Below are 18,188 nucleotides of genomic sequence, written 5' to 3'. Positions count from 1 at the left end.
CTGAATTGTTAAATGGCCCCCACAATTTTTAACGCCACCCCACGATCAACGTGAACCCGAAGCGTAATAGTCCCCCTGAATTGTTAAATGGCCCCCACAATTTTTAACGCCACCCCACGATCAACGTGAACCCGAAGCGTGGCGAGCGCAGCGAGCCCGCGAGGGGCGGCGGTACGCGTCCTACGACCTTTTCATGCCCTACTATCCACGTCGGCGTGGAGTTGAGAATAGAATAGTGTGGCGAGCGCAGCGAGCCACCGAGCCCGAAGCGTGGCGAGCGCAGCGAGCCCCGCGAGGGGACGCGGATACCTTCACAGGTAAACGCGTCCCTTCGCGGGCTTCACAGGTGTCCGCGTCGCCACGGACACCTGTGAAGCCCGCGAGGGGACGCGTTTACCTGTGAAGGTATCCGCGTCCCCTCGCGGGGCTCGCTGCGCTCGCCACGCTTCGGGCTCGGTGGCTCGCTGCGCTCGCCACACTATTCTATTCTCAACTCCACGCCGACGTGGATAGTAGGGCATGAAAAGGTCGTAGGACGCGTACCGCCGCCCCTCGCGGGGCTCGCTGCGCTCGCCACGCTTCGGGTTCACGTTGATCGTGGGGTGGCGTTAAAAATTTTGGGGGCCATTTAAGACTTCAGGGGGTCTATTTGGGCTCTGTGGCCCATTTAACATTGTTTCCTATGTCAAAATCGCGGTCATTGAGGCATTTAACGGTAAAATCGCGGTCAATCTGCCTTTTAACATTGTTCCCTATGGGAAATCGCGGGCATCGCGTCGCGGCCATCGCGGGTACATTTATGGTCGGCCGCGACGCGACCGACGCGATTTTTCAGGTTTAACATGGTTTTCAATGGGAAAATCGCGGGCATCGCGTCGGTCGCGTCGCGGGTAGCCATAAATGTACCCGCGATGCCCGCGACGGGCGCCGTTCTAGGTAAAGAGTACCAAAAATAGTTTTGCTGCAATTTCGCACTCCTACACAATGGCCTATTCTGCTATAATTCCAATTTGTGTGGTTATACTGCAACTTCACATATCGCTACATATAAACAATTATTATATGTAGCTCATTAAATCAATTTCACGCTTACACTAAGTGGTGGCTTTTCTAAGCTTCTGGTTCTCAACGGGACTGATCCCACATTCTAAAACAGTAATACTCTTAAATGCAAAACCAGGCGTGTTTTCTTTGCAGTATAGACAAATCTTGCCTAACGTTTTTGTAAAGTATCCAGATAACTTTATATTTTCTATTTCAAAACATAAATAAATTCATATTTTCAGTTGTATTGTAGAGCTATTATGAAAAACATAATCATTGCTTGTCAGATTACATAAATATGTATTTGTCCAGCAGGGCTACTACCACTTGCAATTGTACCATATATCCAGCCTGTTGGCCAAGTCTGTTACTCCATCACAGCTTTTTTGGATGACCTTCAACAAACACAGTTATCTGTGCTTTACTGGTTACTGTCCTAAATACAGAGTGCACTATAGCAGCAGAGAGAAATTCCTGTTAGCATTATGGCAGATATTGCTAGACTGACAATTTCTTTTTTAGTTTACATTCCATAGAAGTCTCATGGGCTGCTGTGTATAAGTGATGGGCACCTGTTATAAGTTTAGATAGTTGGAAATGATTATTCTTGCATAGTACAATTATTCTTGGTGGTACTTGTTTCCTAGCACGGCCACAACGATCATGATCGTGGGCATCGTGAGGAAAAATCGGGGGCATCGCGGGCATCGCGGCCATCGCAAGCACTAAAAAAATCGGGTGCGATGGTCGCGACGCGATGCCCGCGATTTCCCCATAGGGAACAATGTTAAATGCCTCAATTTAGCCGTGATGCCCCCGATTTCCCATAGGAAACAATGTTAAATGGGTCAATTTACCCAAATCATCATAGGGAACAATGTTAAATGGGCCATAAACCCCCCAAAACACCCCTGAACAGTGAAATGTCCCCCCAAAAGTACTTTACGCCACCCCACGATCAACGCGAACCCGAAGCGTGGCGAGGGGCGGCGGTACGCGTCCTCCGACCTTTTCATACCCCCACTATCCACTAGGGCGTGGAGTTGAGAATAGAATAGTGTGGCGAGCGTAGCGAGCCACCGAGCCCGAAGCGTGGCGAGCGCAGCGAGCCCCGCGAGGGGACGCGGATACCTGTGAAGCCCGCGAAGGGATGCGTTTACCTGTGAAGGTATCCGCGGCCGCTCGCCACGCTTCGGGCTCAGTGGCTCGCTACGCTCGCCACACTATTCTATTCTCAACTCCACGCCCTAGTGGATAGTGGAAGTATGAAAAGGTCGGAGGACGCGCACCGCCGCCCCTCGCGGGCTCGCTGCGCTCGCCACGCTGCGGGTTCGCGTTGATCGTGGGGTGGCGTAAAGTACTTTTGGGGGGACATTTCACTGTTCTGGGGTGTTTTTGGGGCTTTCTGGCCCATTTACCATTGTTCCCTATGATGATTTGGTGAAATTGAGGTATTTAACATTGTTCCCTATGAGAAATCGGGGGCATCGCGGGTACATTGAGCCATTTAACATTGTTTCCTATGGGGAAATCGTGGGCATCGCGTCTGGACCATTTAAGGGTTTTTTAGCAGCATACGACGCGACCGACGCGATTTTGACTATTTTCAATGCATTTCAATGGGAAAATCGGGGGCATCGCGTCGGTCGCGTCGTATACCACTAAATGACACACGATGCCTGCGATTGTGGCCGTGCTAGGAAACAAGTACCTTCTTGGTTATTTATGTGTGTTTATATTTCATATACAAAAATAAACAGCATCTATAGCTAGGGTAACATTTAATAGAATGAGAAATTCAGAAAGTGAGAGATTTGGTAAGAAATCTTCATTTTTTTTTAAAGCCGCAATCATTTAAACTGCAAAATCTAACTGGTTTTGCAGTGTAAATGATTGCATTAGGAACTTGATTCCTAGATTGTCTTATAACCAGGGCTTAAAGTGGTCATGCAGAGGTGGGGGAACTCATTTCTCTACGCCACCTAATTACCCCCTCCCTTCCCACCATTAGACAGAGACAGGGCCAGTGGTAAGGTTTTTGGCATCCCCCTGCAAACTAGAATGCTTTTCTGTGAGAATTATTGTGCAGGGCCAATGTGGAGGTTAAAATGTTCCACCTCACCATTAGAGGTGGTGGAAGTCAGTTCCACCCCGTTCCCCCTCACTTTATCCCCTGCGTTATAACTGTAATGGGATTTTCCATGATAGATTATCAACAGAAGATTATGAGCCTCATTTAGAAAGACTCAGTGCTTATGTGTGGGCAGTTGAGCACATGTAAGAAGAGTCTAGGAAACCCTTACTGCACAAGCATGAACCAAAGTGTGCAATGAAGTACGCATTTATGTACAAGATCACTATTAGGTGTGTTACAGCATATGGCTACTATCTCCTTACACTGTACTGCAGCCACAGTGGATATAGTATAAGACCCTTTCAAGGGAAGCTGTGCACCAGGCAGGAGATAGTCAAGGGGGGAAATGTAATAGGATGATAGATTCAGAAAGTGAGAGATTTGTTAAGAGACTATTAGAAGGCCACCATTCGGAACTTATTCAGCCATAAAAGACAATACTTAATAAAATATATCCAGTGTAACCTATGAGGTTATTTCTGGTCTAACCTATGCAGCATACAGTAAGTAATAAGATGGTCATTAATGGCACCAGGTACAAACTAGTTCCAATGGTATGTGTGTGTGTGTGTGTGTGTGTGTGTGTGTGTGTATGTGTATGTGTGGGGAGGTTACTTTGGGGAAAGTACACATTTCCTCTTTCTACTCAAGCTCTGGTACTAGTATGGTCTATTTCATCATTCAACACAGAACAGTAATGATAAAGGGATCAGCTGTGACCAGGGGCCAGTCCATGCCAACATTACCTGATGAACCCAGCACAAGGAGGGAAAACAGACGATATCAAGAGTGAAACAAGCAGGGAGCTATAAGTGAGCACAAATAAATGATACCTAATTAACCATATGCAGGTATATCAGTAGGACACATTATACCACTAGAATATTTTAATGTTCCAGTACTTGATCATACAGTAGTTAAAACATTGGTAGAGAGTGGGGGTAGACTAGAGAAAGCAGACTGTTGATGAAGCATTGTCAGATTTATGTACTGGAAGTCATGAACTGCCTGCTAAAAATGCGTGCTTGGGGTATGATAGCATATGCGAACATTACTGGTAGTGTTTGTTTTGTTACCATGAAAATACAGTATATCATGACAATGTAAAACGTTTTAATTTATAGGTTAAGAATGAGAAGTAATCCTGTACTTGGAATCATTTCCTATTACCTTAAAAAACTCAGAATTACTGTAGTTTTGTCAATAAATACATATCATTCATCTAAACCAGTGGTTCTCAAACTGTGGGTCCTGACCATCTCAGCATGGGGTCATGACTCCATGTTGCTGACCTCCAGGCTGATGATTTCTCTAATCTTTCAGTCAATGATGCAAAAAATCTGTTTAATTGTCTGTTACTTCAGACTCCTCACATCATTCTGTACCTCCACAATGCTGCCATGCATGTGCTGTCTGCTAACCACACAGGTGGGGCAACAATTCTGCAGTAACTTGCTGGGATCTTGTAATATTTTTTTGTCTGATGGGGTCCCAGATCAAAATTGTTTGAGAACCAGAAGCGATAAAATGGTGACACAGATCCCGTGGTGGCTTAGGGGCGCCAGCACCTGTGGGGTCTATGGGAGTACCAAGAATACCAGGAAGGGCCCATAAGTGCAACCGCAGCAAGGCTGCTGCATGAGTACACTGCTCTGCTCCTCCTCCCCCCGATACTGTTGTTGCTGGATCCTTACCGGGTGGTGTGCCCGGCTCCTATCAGCCAATTCTGTATTTTCAACGTCCCTGCCGCTGCTGGAGCTCTGCATTACATCTCCAGGCTCCAGCAGCATTCTCTGTAACTCTCATGTCCCTCCTTGATACTGTTCTTTGCCAGCACAGCACACAGTGGGCCAGAGAGCAGCACAATCACAGCACAATCACAGGCCTGTACCCACCCACGCAGCATCTCCTTTGCCACCTGGATTTGTGTCTATCTATCATCGGCTACAAAGCGGCAGCTCACATCTGCGGCTTTATACCAACATGCATGTAAATTCAAAGATACAGTGACTGAGGGGATGGGATGGAGGGAGGATACATTACTATATTTACTACCAACAGCATGTGTGAGTGAACACCTCCCAATGCCAGCTGTCTGCTTTCCATTGTATGTTAGGGCAGGGGACATGGAGCCGGGCAGGGCAGGTAAGGTGATAGTACACAGCATAAGTGGAGATCATGGCACAAAACAGTTACATGAAATGTCATGAAGTTAAAATGGCCTTGTGCAATTGAGTTTACAATAGGACTGGTAATGCCTGGCAACACTATGGGGGCATATAGTATGTTTAACTGGCAGCACTGTGGGCGCATACAGTATACAGGTGGAACCAGGGGCACACGCGGACAAGACGCTCGCACACGCCCCATGGCTATGGAGCTTTCTACGCCACCCAATTTGTGCACTCACAAATTGTCCATCTCATTGGCACACTATGAGAGTGTCACAGCTGTAGAAGCTGCCTCGCCCCCAGATTCACATTTGCAGCCATAGAAGGCCAGAGTGAAACGGAGAACTCACACATGCCATATGGTGGTCCAATTGGTGGTTATGCGAGTGATGGTGCACCGCTAGTAGAGTCTAAAGATACACCGTCTTATTACTGCATGCAAGGAAAGTTAGCGTATCATCCCCTGCACATTTCAACACAGGCTACTTCACTAGGGAAAGCGACAATGCTAGTATTTGAGTACACCGAGCCGTATCACCCCCTTCCCTCAGTGTGAGCCATGTCCCCCTGTGTGAGCCGTGTCCCCCTCCTTCCCTCAGTGTGAGCTTTGTCCCCCTCCTTTCCCCTGTGTGCTATCCTCTCACCCCCTTGGGTCACATACCATTTATTTTCGATTGGCAGCACCCACTGCTGCTCTCCCGAGTCCATTTCAGTGACAGCGAGTCACCTCCTCTCTGCTCTGTGTCTCCCATATGGCAGCTCCCGGCTCTTCTATTAAAGCAGTTGGGGGGATAACTGGCAGCTATCAATCACGGCAGCAGCCAGGGACACGGGAGTTCAGCTCCATACTGCCTCCCTGCTGCAGCCGCGTGCAGAGCCAGACTGCTTCGGCTTCCCCACAGAAATGATGCAGGATTTGTTTTTCTGACATGACTGCCTGTGGCCGACTCGCCTCCTGTGCTCAGCCAACGCATGGGCAGCGGCACGCGGCAGCATGTCAGTCAGCCGGATGGTCAGTGCGCCGGGCGGGTGCCGTCGCCCAGCGCCCACACAGATCCCGCTGCCGATCGCTCCCCCAAGTGGCAGCGGGGGCTGCCTTACACAAGTTACACCACTGTCTATATATACTGAGAGAGGCAGTAAAGGCCAGAGTAGAGACACCTTAGCATAGAACAAGGGTATCCGGACTGATCATAGAATGACTCAAGATAGACAGTCATATGGTCGACCACTAATGGTCGACAGAGTCAAAAGGTCGACAGGATTTAAAGGTCGACAGGGTTTAAATGTCGACAGAAAATAGGTCAACAGGGTCTAAAGGTCGACATTCAAAAGGTTGACAGGGTGTAAAGGTTGACAGGCGATAGGTCGACATTGTCAAAAGGTCAACATGGAAAAGGTCACATGAAAAAGGTCGACATGCATTTTTTTTACTAAATTTTCAGCGGACAAGTGGCAACAGGCGGTATTTCCTGCTCTAACATCCACTAGGGCGTTATGGGAGAATAAAATAGTGTGCCGAGTGCAGCGAGCCCGAAGCATGGTGAGCACACAAGTCATGTGAGGGGAGGCGGTACACTTAGACAGTGTCCATGTTGATATAGACACCCTAAAAACATTAAAAACTCATTCCGACCTTTCACTCACGACCTTTTGGATGTTGACCATTTGTCCATGTCGACTTTTTTTATGTCGACCTTTTAACCACATCGACCTTTTACCTGTTGACATTTTAACCATGTAAACCTTTTGACTGTCGACCATTGAACCCTGATTGTAGACCTAGACACCGTAGAGGTTTTATATCATAACCAGAACAAGTTCATGTTTACCTAATTGCAGCACATTTAGGAGATGCACCATGTATATATTGTCAGGAAGCAGGACCCCTGGTACATAATACCCACTGATAATTATTATTAGCTTGCTTTACTATTGTTTTAAAAATATATACAAACAAATTTAAACTACAGTATGTTTCATATCCCCTAGAACAAAAAATATGCATATGCTATAAACACTATGGTAGGTACTGTAGCAGCAGCACCAGTAATTTACCAATGTTAATTCAATAGGTTCAAATAGGGGCACTCCAGTTAGCTGGCACTGGAATTTAACTGGGATTATGCTTAGAGTGCCTCAGGCACGTGAACCATAATCCCCAATAACCAGCCCTCCGAGCTGCCAATAACACATAGGTCAGAGGAATTTATCCTGGATCCCATATGTTATTACAAGCAGCAGGTCTTTTTTTGGATGATAAAAATGTCCTATAATTGAATGATGTGATAATGACCATTGGTTAAAAATCATGCTGTTAGGTTGTTTTAATCAACTGAAAATTGATAATAGCTAATTGGATATGGGGCATATTTACTAAATGTCAATTTACATAAATTGCAATGTCAGGACTAACATTTTCAAGTTCTAGTAAATGTGTGTTTTAGCCCTGGAACCCCAACATCAATTTATTCCAAATTTCCATCAATTCAATTTTAGTAAATATACAGGGACAGTTTGCTGACATTTCGGCTTACCCATCCAGAAGAGGGCAGCCAGCAATCAAAGCATTATTGAGTCCCCCTTGGACCTCCCGCTTGGGCTTTGTAAATGAGTGGTCGGGGGCCATAGGGAGCAGGGCTGCTGAGGTAGATATGCCTGTCCTTCTAGGGGGAGCGGTATCTGAAGTATGCCCCAGTGCTCCGCCCAACAAAACTTCCTGTTGGTGTTAAAATTTTGGGCAATACAGGGCCAAGGGAGGACATTGTTTGTGAGAGCCGTGCTGTAGAATGGCATTTCCCCCATTTCCCCTCGCTGTTGCTCAGCACAATTGACATAGGCAAGTGTGTATGTTCGCTGGGTCACTTCACACACAACACTGCTGGGCACAAATCATCAGATGTCCCCAGAGTTTGCCAAAATCTTGTGGATGACAAAATGTGATATTTTGCATGTAGAAAGCAATTACATGGCAATTACAGGAACTTTGTAGTGAATGTTTAGTATTTGCAGACACAGGGGTGATTGGATGGTTGTATGATGGTCTTTCATGAAGAGAAAAATAAAATATAATTAATGACAAGAGACCTAATCCACTTATATTGCATAGGTGCAAGATCTGGTGGTGGCACCATCACTGCATTCGGGGTGCCCTGAATTGGGCCACTACAGCCTAGAAAGCTATTGTACCGCAGAGGCTCAATTCTCTTAGAGTGTAAAGCCAGGGGTTCAGCATCTTTGGGATGCTTTACTTCTGCCTAGTTCCAGCTAATAATAATAAGACAGGGAACTAAATTCTCATAAAAAGTTAATAAGAAAATGTAGGATTACTGGGGAATGATAACATAAGGCGCTGGGATTTAGACTACCGCACATACAGTACATGATGGGCGTTTTTGTCAGACACTGGTCTAGCCAGTGGACAGGGAGATTTCGGGCAGAAGCCAATTTATGGTATGGGATGGCCTCTTTGTATTGGTCAAAATAAAGTTTTTTTTTAAATTTTTAGCAGCACTGTACAGTTATATTTGGGGGGAAGTCTAGGAATTGGCTGGGCAGCGGCTCACGGTTTTTAGTACCTTTTTTCAGGTTGTCACCAATATAGGACATCAGGTGCTTAGTTTTTAGATCTGGAAACATGGCCCTCGGATTTTCAGTTATCTATAACAGTACATTTGGCCCAATGGAACAATAAAAGGCTACGACTCTCAACTGCTTGGTGTTATATACAATACATTATTGAATTAATTAGCTGTTATTAATCACTTGCAAGACAAATGGCAGAGAATGGCCTTGTGTATGGGTGGGGCATAAAATATCAATGGTCAGGGCCCCATTGGACAGAATCCCGACAATGTGATCCAAATGGTCAGAATGCAGACAGGATCCTGGTGAGTATTCTAATGCTAGCCCTAACCCAGCCACCCTGTGGCATAATCCTTCCCCTAGTACCTAACCCTAAAAATAACCCTAGTGCTTACTGTTGGCATTGGGATCCTGACTACATCCTCTGTGTAAGGCCATGTGAAATTGCGTCCTTGCCAGATGAGCTGCAAAATCTGTACTGGATTTTTACAGCAAAATGGCTAATAGTTCATCAGCCATATTTCTCTTCTATAATGACATATTTTTCTACATATCAATATTGATATTCTTCCAGCTAAAAAGATTTACACTCTCGATGTGTCTATTTTACCTCATTTTGGGGTTTATTCTAGTTCATTCTTTCTGACAAAATCCTTCTTAGATGGACAAAACCATGTGCACTGCAGGGGGGCAGATGTAACATGTGCAGAGAGAATTAGATTTGGGTGAGTTATTTTGTTTCTGTGCAGGGAAAATACTGACTGCATGATTTTACACTTCAATATAGATCTCACTTTGAAGAAAAACCCCACCCAAATCTAATTCTCTCTGCACAAGTTACATCTGCCCCACCCGCAGTGCACATGGTTTTGTCCATCTAAGAAGGATTTTGTCAGAAAGAATGAACTAGAATAACCCCCTTTATGACTAATACCAAAGGCATTCCCTGGAAAAAAGATGGAGAAGATGGATTTAACAAGCATTCTACATATCTAAAAATCACTTTTATAGGGAGAAATCTAGAAAGATTTATTGGCAACATTCTTAATAAAAATCTGCATTTGATGTTTTAGAATGATATTACGTGGGTGTAACAAGTTCACTCCGATAGTTCTCTCCATATTAAAGTATAAGTCTAGGTTTGGAAGGTATTTATTTTCCTGGACATCTTTCAGTTTCTTTGTTTCTGAATGGAGCTGGCTCTTGCCATACTAGAAAGCATTAAAGTGATGCATAGATTCTGGCACGCAGAATCTCCTCACCTACCACCAGCAAGCAGAATAGGTTGTCTTTCTGGCCTTATATTGATGTTGATTCTGTATCTTTATCAAGCATACTGTAGCATTTCTACTTCATTTTAATGTACATTTTCTAGCATATAACTTGTGGGTTGCTTTGAAACAAATGAACAATTATTCATCTGTGGCATGTAACATTGTTCTACATCATTTTAATGTACTGTTTTAGAAACAGTTATGTTCTCAATTATGTGTAATTACGTACCCTTTAAGATACACCCACTTGTGTTTTAAATAAACATTTCACCTAGAAACGAGTTAGCCCTGTTAACACAAGCCGTATTTATCCAGATTTAAAGCATTGGATTCACCCATGTGTGAACACGCAGCTAACCCAACACAGCATAGGAATTAGACATTCTAAATAAAGTTGCTGGGATATTACAAACACATTGGGCACTATGTACTAGCCTGCGAGGTGCAGCATCTGCAAGTTTCTGCAAGTGTGTCTGTATTCTTAAAAAGGCAATTATTTACAGTGCAAAACCACCCTTATTTTGCCTTGTAAATGATTGCCTCTTTAAATATGCAGGCCGACTCACAGAGATTCCCAAACAAGGGGCAAGATGTACTAATTTTGTAGATTAGTACCAGGGTTTGTGGTAGAGCAGGCCATTTGAAAGAGGTGTCTGGTACAATCTCTGAGGTCTACATTTGCTTTGCTATTGGGCACAATGCTTAACTGCAATTAATTTGTACATTTTTAATAAACAGCAAAATATATACTGTAGCCTTGGGATCTCTGCTGCTCTGCACAGGAAAGCAGTGGGTGATAGCTGGATAGATGCCAAAGGAATGTGCACCATCATCTAAACAGTTTAATTTAGTGGGTCTGGAGTCAACCCAGCTGCTTAAAATTATGCTGCAAAATTATGAAAATGGGGGACATAACCCAAGGCCATACCCACCCTCCTCAGGCCATGTCCCATCTCAGCAGAGGCCCTTTTTCAGATTTTTATATCTCTTGAAATTTGGCCTAAAACTATCTCAGATTTTCTAAAAAACAAATTATATGTGCTCAAATTTATCGAGCGAAAGATATACCCGTGTAGCGGGTGAGCGCCGGGGTGCCCCTCCCCCCTGGGGAGCTCCGGTGCCTAGCACAGGCCCTGCATCTGCCATATAGAGTGATAAACAGCCAGCCAATAAGCCCCTACCTGCTATGTCACAGACTGTGTTTGAAAATTGTCAGGCAGGAACTGATTGGCTGGCTGTTTATCACTCTCCATTTTATCACTTTTGAAGTTAGTGCATCTGGCCCATGAACTGATCACTGGGGGGGCATGTAGATGACCTGCGCATGTGTATAATTGCTTATGCGAATGTGCATATCTTCACTGCGGGCACCCTCGGAGACTTGCATAGTATGCGAAGCACTCGCAGCGGGGGGGGGGGGGGGGGGGTTGCAGGAGGCGGACAGGTGGCATTCCCATGAAATTGCTGGGTGCGCCTAGGAGAACACTGGGAATGCCCATGCAAATGGGGGCTGCCATCTGCCTTCTGGGAGCAGACGCCTGATGTCCCCGGATGTCAGCTGCCTGCCCTGTTCTCAGAGTAAGGCGCCACTAATCTAAATCACCAGAGAGTGACTTAGATTAGCGAGAGTTACAGAAATGATTTCATTGTCGGTGACCATCGAATGATTTCAGGCCTGCAAGCTACCCTGCTAATGGAAATTTATGCAAAACATGAAATTCGCAGTGTTGCAGGAAAATTTGCAGAGTAGCGGTGGCGGGCTTTCGTACGGGCGGTGAGTAGTGTTACATGGCTCACAAATCAGCGAAATAACGCTACTTTGCGAGCCGAACAGATTCAGGGTCCAGGTTCTTTTACAACATTTGATTTGGATCAAGTTTAGGACTTTGACTTGACCATACCAAAACTTTACATTTCTTCTTCTTTAACCATTCTTTGGTCGAATGACTTGTGTCCTTTGGGTAGTTGTCTTGCTCCATGACCCACGTTATCTTGAGATGCAGCTCATTGACAGATGCCCTGACATTTTCCCTTAGAATATTCTGGTAAAATTCAGCATTTATTGTCCCATTAAGGATGGCAAGTTGTCCTGGACCAGATGCTGCAAAAAAAGGCCAAACCACGATACCACTATTGCTGTGTTTTACAGATTGTATGACATTTTTAGCTGGAATGCCATGTTCTTCTTTCTTCAAACATAGCGCTTCTCATTTTAACCAAAAAGCTCTTGGTTGGTCTAATCTGTCCACAAAAAATTGTTCCAATAACCTTCTGGCTTTTCCATGTGATCTTTAGCAAACTTTAGGCAGCGATACTCTTTGTTGGTCAACCACTCCTGTAGAGGGTAATGATGGAATTTGTACACAATCTTTCTGACTGGTGATTGGAGTCCAAACTCATTAGAGATGGTTTTGTAACCTTTTGCCAGCCTGATGAGCATCAACAACTCTTTTGAGGGCCTCAAAAAATCTCCTTTGTTTGTGGTATAACTCTTCCACAAACATGTGTTGTGAACATGATACCTGTTCTTCTACAAGACAGGTTGTTATCCCATAGATTGAAAATCTTTGATTTTAATTTTGCCTAGGTGATTTTAATTTTACCTAAGCCTAAAGCCCCTTACACTTAGGAGATTTTGTCAGATTTGATCCAATTCAGGTGGATTGGGTCAATTTATCTGACAAAATCTGATGTGCCTGTCTGACGAAATCTTCTGGGCCTGATGTGTGGGACCCAATGCACAATCCCTTGCCATTGGGTATAACCAAGAGATTGCAAGAGATTGATCCTCCTGCACATAGGATAAATCTCGAGTCAATCAGGTCCAACTTGTTGGACAAGTGTAAGGGGGCCTGTTCACATACTTCTGACACTGACATATATGTGATACTGGAACTTTTTCCTCAATACAAAATGAGCCTATCTAGTTTTTTTGTCTCATTTCTTTGATTTGGTTCTCTTTACCTCAAATTTTTCCACAAATACTAAAAATGTATAGATTTATGACAAATCTTTGCAGAATCGTTTTTAAAATAAATCATTGATTCCGCTGTGGAAACATTAGTGTACAATTATTAATATTTAGAAAATACACTTTGAACCAATACCAGCAAAAAATGCCAGACATGCTTTGCTATTGATCTGCAATTTATTTCCAATACTTGTGTATATTACTCAATGGTTCCTGTGTAGTTAGCAGTCTGCTCACACATGGGTTAACACATGCTGTAGCTGGATAAAGACTGCATACACAGAGCCCTAGGCTGTTTTTACAGCACCTGAAAAATTCCACATAAAATAGAGGCCTTTGAAGTTTATGCTACAGATTGTAAAATCGAATACTTTATGTTTCTTGTTTAGGGTCATCCCTGCGAACAGTCTAAATTTGGTGAAGAACTAATCTGTCAAACAAATCATTCAATTTGTCCATTCTTACACTTATATTGTACTGTAGGTAATGTTAAATGCCTCATAGATCAATTCTTTTTGAGTACCAGTTAGGACTGGCCTTGCAATTTGCTAGACTACTTTATGTAAACTGTATTAAAGTGGATAACATTAATAATAATACTATTACTAATAATAATAATAATTATTATAATAATAATAAACACTATTATTATTATTATTATTATTATTATTATTAATAAATAAAACAGTTCTGGATATCTGTATTTGTTGTTGCCAGTATATTAGTCTAGTTCATTGTCATTGTTCTATCCCTTATGTGCAGTACTTTTGAGTTACAATATAATTAAAGATAATAATACAAAATCAAATAATTAGTTATGTATCTTATATTTCTTGCAGAGATTTGAGTGAAAATTATTGCCGAAATCCTGATGGGTCAGAGTTCCCATGGTGCTTCACTACAGATCCAAATATTCGAATTGGTCATTGCTCACAAATTCCAAAATGTGAAGCTTCCAATCATCAAGGTAAATTATCAGCACAGCATTGTAGATTTATTATATTAACAATGAATGATTTATTATTTATATAGTGGACATGTAATGAATGAATACTATGTGAAAAGTAACTATTACCATGTCATAAAAATCCCAGTGACTAAGCTACCCGAGGCTTGAAAATGATGAGTGTGAGACAGGTCACAGACAGAATGACAAGCATGAGTTGTGTGTGTGTGTGTGATGCATTTGACAATGTGAAATCAATTATGTCCGATAGTTTTACAGATATACAATAATTACTCCTTTTTTATATATATACAACATTTACACAATACATCTATCACACAGCAAAGAGTAATAAAAAGAAAAGGATTGTGATGTATTGTTTTTGCAATGTGTCAGTCAGCTAATACAGTTTTCAATGTATGAGAGAACAGTCTGGAGGAAAACATCAGCTTTTATGGATCCTGGTGGGTCAGTGAGACATGGGACCTGATTCTGGTTTACTCGCAAAAGCAAATTTTCTCTCTAGTGGACAAAGGCCCTTATTCAGGTTGACTCGCTCGGACGAGAAATTGCACAGGGAGTCGATGTTTTGAGTATGCGCAGCAGCATTTCTGTGCTCGTGTATACGCTGGGAGCGTACGAACTCGGCAAAAAGTCTGTTTGCTGGGTGCACGCTCCCAGCCTGGCGAGCGGGGGGAGGAGAGGGGCGTTGGGTGCCAACCTAGGCCATTAGCATATGTGAATGCCCAGCGTTTAATGGGCACTTCCATGACTACGCTGGGTATACACATGCTAATACGTGTGGGGGGACAGACAGCTGGCATAATCAGATGTCAGCTACTCGCACAATTCCCTGCAATTCTACACGCATATGTAAGAGTGGTCTGTACCACTGACCATCAAAAGATGAGGGAGGTTCTCACTGGCATTCAAATGGATGTTCATGTAAAACATCCATTCATGCAAGCCTTGCAAACGCATCCCGCGCACGAATTGGCAGCGCCGGCTAACCATTCGCAAGGCGGGGTTAGGGTGACTTACAATGATGCAAATTCGCATTTGAGCGAATCAAACTGAATAAGGACCAAACCCATTTGAACTTTAAACTGCAGGGTGTGTGTGTGTGTGGGGGGGGGGGAGGGAGGGGAGAAATGCAACATACAGATAGAGTTAGATTAGAAACCCCATCAGAGGAGAACGAGGTTCCCCTTAAACTGCGAGGTTACGCATTTTGTGGTGAGCCCCGCAGTTTTAATGGCCACACTCACTGTTTCCACCTCACCTAATGGAACCAGTGAGGTGGTAATGGTGAATGAAGGGGAGGTAGTTAAATACTCTGATGGTGAGCTATCGGCACTGCTCGCTGTCATGAATACCCCTCATAGTGTCACAGAGTACTGTTATTTGTACATTGATATCAATAGTAGGTACTTATGGAGGGGCGTGTAGAGGACGTCACTGACGTCAGACGCTAGACGCTGAGAGACGCTGCCAGACGCCGATGCTGGAAGAGGTGCACGAGATTTCCACAGCACCGATACACGGAGAGAGCGTGCGGGGAGGCAGAAGCCAAAGGACAGACACCAGACGCGGACACTGCCCAGAACGCCACTCGACAACAGGCAGAGAAGCCGAAGGTGTATCTAAGGCACCGGACGCGGACACTCTGCAGCGAGATGCTGAAGACGCTAAAGGAGGAGAGAGTGAGCTGGTTAAACTGCAGCCGACACTTACACCATATACATCCCAGAGCGGGGAGAATGGACGGTAGACGCTGAAGGAAAAGAGGAGAAGAGGAGACAGAAGTCTAAACCCCCATGCCAGGGGCTGGTGCCTCCCATCCTACCCGCCTTTAAACTGCTGAGCTGTAAGTAAAACCAGCAATAGCAGAGAGACTCTCGATAAATATAAAGCTACAAGCATCTTCTAGCTAAACTGTGCCGGCCTGCTGCAAGCAAATAACGGCCTAAAGGGATGAGTGGACGGTGGCCAATGTTGGGGGGAGGTAATATCAACAAAGTACCCCCTGCCTGTGCCTCCCGCTCTACCCGCCATTATTTCTGGCAATAAAAATTGCAGTAAGCCAGCAGCTACTACAGGGACCCAGAAAAGACCCTGTTGGACAAGAATTAGATCTAAGCAACTCGCAGAGAATAAAAAGACCTGCTAGCTGCGCAGAAACACTCCAAAGCTGTGGCACCAAGACCAGTCAACAAATTAACCAGCGTTCCTATTTCCCCACTGGCTATTCCCTGAGAGAGACTATCCCGCACCCATAACAGTTGGACTCCCTGCAGGGGCAGGTTGAGACCTTGAAAAAGTTGTTGGAAAACAACGAAACGCGTTGGTTTTTTACCCACTGTTGGACTCTGGACTCTGCTCAATATTCCACTTGAACCAGCTCCTTACCATCCTAATTGACCCCCCCATATTCCAATCCACCACATTGGACTTTTTCCAGGGATACCATCGTCTGCTCAATCTTTGGAGACCCACCTGGTAATCTTCAGGTTCTACCTGCTCAACATCTCCAGGCAAACTACAAGGGACTTCAGCAGTAACATTGGACACACAGTTACCATCTCAAACGGATTACAATTAAGGGGGATACCATCATCTGCTCAATTCTTGGAGACCCACCTGGCATCCTAAAACCTGTTTAACATCTCCAGGCAAATTATAAAGGGACTTCAGCAGCAAATATTGGACACCCCGATACCACCCAACGGACTACAACCAAGGGGTAATATGTCTTTATTCAATTAAAAGGAGCATATATAGGAACAAGTGGAAGTTCCACTATTCCAGGGTCCGCAGTAATTTTAATATCGTTTTATCAATGTTTATTATTGTGCACAATATTGCATATTAAATAATTTCTACAATTTATGTGATACCCAGTTGATCCAAGTGTGATTTTTCAGGTATAAAGCGCTCCACCACTTTTGTTCTTTTTTTCCCACTATTATTGGGGGACTGACCTTCCCCTCAGGTGTGAGCAGCTAGCCAAGCACCACATCCATAGCGCCTTTTTGTTTTTCACTCACGTGAACAAACAATTTCTTCTACCTGTTCAAATCCAGCCTGAAATCCGATAAAGAAAGACAGACGGCCGACTAACATATTCTCCCCTGCCAGTCTGCTCGTGAGAAAAGATAAAGAACAGGTAACAATAACACTAAGTGATCTGTGTGAAGGGACTGAACTCAGGAGGGGAGGAGGGTCAAATGGCCAAATACACTTAACAACTGAAGACGTATACTACTTTAAGCAAGGATAAGTGTATAGAGCTATTAGACAACCCCAGTAGAAAGCAGCTAAACTACAGCTGTATACGCCCAGTGGGAAACTAGGTAAAAAAAAAATAGAAAAGGAGCACTCACACTCAGAAAAGCAAGGCATCAGGAAACATGGGAAGAATAAAAAAATGAGTGACGTCCACCCCATCACCTATTAAGCTCTAAATAACCCAAACTAGAATGACTAAAATGGAAAAAGAGTTACAAATATGTTAAAATAAACATTATTTATCATTTAAGGGAGGAAGCGTCAGAGGAAGGGAGAAGAAATTGAGGGAGAAATAACTGAGATGCCTCCAAAAAGAGATAAGAATTCTCTAAACACCTCAACAAACTTCTTCAAAGCTGCAAGTACAAAGTCAAAGGATAAACAAAAAGAGAGACAATCAACTTCTAGCCAAATAAGCACCGTCGCAACATCAGAATCTAATCCCTCCTCCCCGGAGGCACAAGAAAAGATGGACGAACCTATAACTTTACGTAAGATGCTACAGCTGTTGGCAGAACTAAAAAGTGACATATCTTTGGAAGTTCGAAGCTCAATACAAGACTTAACTAAAGAGATAACAGAACTGGGTAATAGAACAGACCAGATAGAGACAAAGCTCACAGAGATAACAAAGGCACACAATGACCTGGTAAAGGCATATCAGAACTCGCAACAAGAATTAACCTCCCTAAAAGAAAAAACAATCAGTCTAGAGGACCGGGCAAGAAGGAGTAACCTTAAAATAATGGGCATCCCAGAAACAGTTCACATAAAA

General features: G+C 43.9%; 1 protein-coding gene across 1 annotated transcript in view; it reads left to right on the top strand.

Moving 5' to 3' along the window:
• The window catches only part of HGF (hepatocyte growth factor), a 132,075-nt gene that overhangs the window by 71,439 nt on the left and 42,448 nt on the right, over nt 1-18,188 (top strand). Inside the window, exon 9 of the mRNA XM_083183069.1 lies at nt 14,019-14,146. Within this exon, the coding sequence (XP_083039195.1) occupies nt 14,019-14,146 (128 nt within the window). The remainder of the gene's footprint in view (nt 1-14,018; nt 14,147-18,188) is intronic.

This window comes from Crinia signifera, chromosome 4 (genome assembly GCF_055691185.1).
Source record: "Crinia signifera chromosome 4, ASM5569118v1, whole genome shotgun sequence".
Lineage (NCBI taxonomy): Eukaryota > Metazoa > Chordata > Amphibia > Anura > Myobatrachidae > Crinia > Crinia signifera.
Note: the sequence above shows the minus strand (reverse complement) of the source record. Positions and strands in the feature narration are given on the sequence as shown.